Genomic DNA, 4,790 nt, shown 5'->3' with positions numbered 1-4,790 from the left:
GTGATAGCATGCCACATCATCAGTGTAATGCTTCTTCATTGATGTAACAAAACGACAAAAGAAGGTTTGGGGCAAGGTGTTTTTAAATGGATGGGAGGCGGCCAGCTGGCACGATATGCCACGTAGGAAGCAGGGAAGTGCGGGGCCCGTGGAAGCGCCGAGCTGTCACGGTGCAATCGGCCAATGGGAGGGCGAGCACCAAGTTTTATATGAGATAAAAGAGCTTGGCTCACTGTCCCCGCTCATCTCCTGAGCCTTCTCTCCAGAAGGCCCCCTCTCTTCCTACTCAGCAGGTAAGTTTTACTCAGCGCTCTAATCAGTTTCTTACCGCCTAATGAGCTTGGAATCAGATCAATTTCGCGTTCATTATCACGAATTCGTGACTAGATAACTGCTTAGAGTAGGTACGTGCTCGATTGTGGGCTCAATCTTCCTGTTTTCCTGAGTGTGGCTTTGTTTGTTCTGCTTTTGGCTTTCAGGCGAGAATGGCAATACAGGTGAAGGTAGGGCTGCGGCGCCTTAAGACGTTGCCCACACGGTTGAGCGACACACACCCTCATGAGCACCATGGTCATCATCTTCCGCATGAAGCAGAGCTCCATGGATTGGCACTGCAGCAGTACACAAGCTTGAGAGACCTCATCTCGGCCAACCCTAGCATATGGGGTCCCTCAAAACCAAAGTTGGCCGCCCACATGCTGCAGGTAGAGCTCAAAGACGAGCTCCTGAAGCAGGCCGCCCGCGCTTACCTCCTGCCCGTCGCTGCAGAAACGGCACCTGAGGTCCACTTCTTGGCTCGGTGTTGGAAGAGCTTTGTGGCTCACCAGGGCATGGCTGCCATCATCATCAGTAACCTCCTAACCTATCTACATGCCTGCATTGGTTTCTTCAGAGAGCAGCCTTACAGAAGGCTTGTGGATGCCTTCAGCCATGGCTTCCAGCTATTCAAGCACAAAACTGGCTGGGTTTCTGATCCACCAAAGGCCAAACACATGCTGTCCAGTGGATGTGGCTAGTTACATTGCTCCTGACATGCCTAGCCATTGTGGCTAGTTTGAAGGTTGAGTGAGACCATCTTTTCATCATCATTCTGCTGTATATTAGCTGCCGCCGCACTACTCGTTTTGTACAGCAAAGTTCTGCACTCCTCTCTGTGAAATAATGCATTTTCTCTCCTCCTCAAACATGGTAAAAGGATGAGCATGCATGTGTGCCCTCATGTCCCTTCATTGGAACTGTCTGGAGCCATCTGCATGCCACTGACCTCTTGAGATGCCCCAATTTGTCGAAATTTTGCGGAGCCGACTGCATGCTGCTAGTGCCGAGTTCTGGAGATGGAAATGTGGGGGAAATTGGAAGAGGTGCTGCAGCTGGCATAGCTCTTGGGTTGGCACTACTGTATTTGAATGTCTTGCACTACTTGCTTTGATATATGGTTTTTGTTCTTGATTCATGCCCTTCAATCATATAAAGCTAATCTACGCATTGGATTTGAGTAATTGAAAAGCCTAGTGGAGTCCCACGATGGAAGGTCTCATGTGGACTGGGTGGGTACCAACAACAAGAGGCCAGACTATGGAAGAATTGGAGAGCTTTCTTAAGTTCCTTAACATCTTTATGGAGTTCACATGATTACTTAGAAAGTGTTTCGAAGTATGAGAAAAGTACCAGAGAGAAGATTGGACGAGACACGAATAATTGATAATATCTGTTAAACAAGAGCTCTCTTAAATAAATTAATCTTCGGATGCATTTGATTAGACTATGGTCATCTTTTACTGTATAATATCCAATTGACAAAAATACGGTTCATAGGGTTAGCTTCAGTCCTCAAATTTGAAAGGTGATTCCAAACTTTCATTTGAAGGGTTCATATAATCTATGGAGATATTAGAAAAAGATACTTGTAGTTTAGTTCAACTAATAAAAGGAAAGGGTAGCTTTTCTCCCATCTATCTATTGCTTGCAGACCTAACCGGTCACCTTTTGAATCGCTTCCTAAGGATTATCTTTGCTGCTTCTTTCCTGATGGAAGCTCTATTGTTACTTGCCAGCTTACAGGCTTGCAAAAGAATATCTTTGACTCCGTCTAGAGGGGGCCTTTGCTGGGGCCATAATGTGCTTAAAGTTTAAAGTTTAGGAAGCTACTGAAGCTTAAAGTTTAACATGTGGGTGATGTATCTTTCATTGATACTAATATAATAACATCTTTTGCATTTTTTTAAAAAACTCTTGAATTGCATGTACGGTCTCATGACGTTAATGTGTTGCATATATATATATATATATATATATATATATATATATATATATATATATATATATATATATATATATTTGAAGTTGTAGAGTCTCCTAATACGCATGCTTATTATGAATGTTGGGTCGTATTGCAAATATGAAGAAACCATTTTTTTAAATTTTTTATAGAATTAAGGATAAAATATGTTTGATAGTTTTTGGAAATGTGATTCTTCCACAATTATAAATTTAAAATAACATAAGATCATATTAAATCTAATTCACTATGTATGTGGGCCTTGTCTTACGTGCATGAAAATGGAATTATCTTTATGGATTGGGGAATCAAGAGGCAGCCACTTGTGAGCAAAACCCTCAGGGAGCTTCATTGTACGCTCTCTCTTGTGCATAGGAAAACCACCTCTCTCTCTCTCTCTCTCTCTCAAACGTTATAGGAGAACAAATGTCTTTCCCAAGGTTTGTGGGCACTAGTTGAGCGAGTGACTATTGTGCTCAGATGGGCTAAGCACGGCTGAAGGCCTAAGGTAACTCGTTGGATTTGCATGTTCCTCCCTCTTTCTCCTAGCTGTTACTTAGGAGAGAAATAAGCAGATTTGAGGGGGTACTAGCACCAAGATTCTACTTATTCTACTCTTATGATTTCTCTCATTCTCATTGTTGCCTACTCTAACTAATTGCTAGTCTATTGTAGGAGTCTTCCTACATGAGTGCTCATGGTCTTGGAGGAATTGAGTGTTGAGTTTCATTGACTTGCTTACTCTTTGCTTTTAGCTTGAATGATGTGTGTGTGTGTGTGGATGCAAAGTGAAGTATATAAATTACGTGTGTGGATGTAAAATCATATTCAAGTGATGTGTGGGGATGTGATACACAATTTTGTGGAGGGGTGTGATGATGAGGTGAGTTGATATGTCACACAAGGTGGGTGATGGTGGTTGTGTGATGATGTGGCACACACAATGGGTTGTAGTAGGTGAGGTGATGTGATATGTATGTGTGATGGTATACTCAGTGAAGGTTAAAGGGCTTGCAAATACCATTGCTTCTATTGGATGACTAGTAGATGATGATGATATGGTATTTGCCCATGACCTTGAATGGTCTTGGCAAAGAATACAACCAGTTTCAAACCTCCATTGGACTTCAAGAGAACTTTACTCATTTTCAAGAATTGATTGCTCTCATCATTTGTGAGAAGAATATTGGGGGAGATTCATCCTATATGGAAATATAAATGAATTGAAAGAAAGTGGAATACTCATTAACAAGAGTTTGCACAGTTGCACTTAATAGAAGAGGGCACACTCTTCTTCTTAAGTGGGAGAAGCCACCATAGCCAAGGTCAGTGAGAAAACTATAATTATGATTAGCATATTAATTAGTGACTAATTAACCTTATTTTCACTTATATACATGGTTGCACTTTTCATAATACACTTAAAAGTGTCCATTGGCATGCCCAAACTTCTTGCCCCATTCACATATGCTTAAACCTTTGGCCTTGGGACCATTTACCCCCATGAGTTCCTTCTACTCTTAGCCTTGTGCCCAACTCGTCTTGAGCTCTTTTAAGCTTTATTACAACCCACCCTCACCTGAGAGCTTGACAATATCATCAAGGACTCATATCTACTCAACCATCCAGAACCCCTCATTGACAATGTATCCTCTTGGGTCATAAGGAAAAGATAATCCCAATAAAACTATTCCAATCATAATCATGTGAGAGACTAAGAAAATGAAACTATTCCAATCGTAACCATGTGAGAGGCTATTAAAATCAAACTCCACAATTAATGCCTTCTCCCACATACATAGGCCTCACTCTTCTCACATGTACCATCGGGGTCAAAAGGAAAAGCATCATCATTGGATGTATATATATCACAACCATCCGATAAAGGACCAGTATGGATGTATATATATCACAACCATCCGATAAAGGACCAGCATGGTTATCCAATGTGTCATCCTCTCATAAGCATATGCATCATGCTCACCAACATACAGGTCATATCCATTGGCATCATTAATGTATATGCCATCAAATGTATTATAAGCATGTGCATCATCAATATCATCCACATCTTGATCTTGATAGTCATCAACACTTATATATTTATGTTTACTATCCTTAATTGCCTCTTGATTTTCATCTCTACGAAGATCTTCATGGCCATCTTTCTCATTGAGATAATACTTGTTAACCCATGGCGGACATTGCGACATACTATATTTTACGTCATTAATTTAAATATTCTGAGTCATGGGCCGGGCTTGTCGGCACCATATGTTAAGGATGAAGGGATTGGGTGATCGCCGATGAGAGGCGCACCTTGGATATCAGTAGGATAAGGGTTAGGGTCGGCCGGCCATGTATGGGCGCCCAAGTGTGAACGGCCAAGTCACCTATATGAGTCAAATGTAACCCTAAAATCCTCATTCTCATGTGTTGTGAATACAAGAGTGCTCTTGCCTTATCTCTTGGGTTTCCTTCTCCTGCGTGTGAGAGAGAGAGAGAGAGAGAG

At 41.7% G+C, this 4,790-nt stretch overlaps 1 protein-coding gene across 1 annotated transcript; it reads left to right on the top strand.

Moving 5' to 3' along the window:
* The first annotated feature begins 242 nt into the window (after positions 1-242).
* Positions 243-1,451, top strand: LOC147613977 (uncharacterized). Its single transcript, XM_086781272.1, has 2 exons — positions 243-293; positions 480-1,451. The coding sequence occupies exon 2, from the start codon at positions 486-488 to the stop codon at positions 1,014-1,016; it is 531 nt and encodes a 176-aa protein (XP_086637398.1). The 5' UTR covers positions 243-293; positions 480-485; the 3' UTR covers positions 1,017-1,451.
* Positions 1,452-4,790: the final 3,339 nt, after the last annotated feature.

This window comes from Cibotium barometz, chromosome 43 (assembly GCF_041138505.1).
Source record: "Cibotium barometz isolate CiBa-2024 chromosome 43, ASM4113850v1, whole genome shotgun sequence".
NCBI classification, from domain to species: domain Eukaryota; kingdom Viridiplantae; phylum Streptophyta; class Polypodiopsida; order Cyatheales; family Cibotiaceae; genus Cibotium; species Cibotium barometz.
Note: the sequence above shows the minus strand (reverse complement) of the source record. Positions and strands in the feature narration are given on the sequence as shown.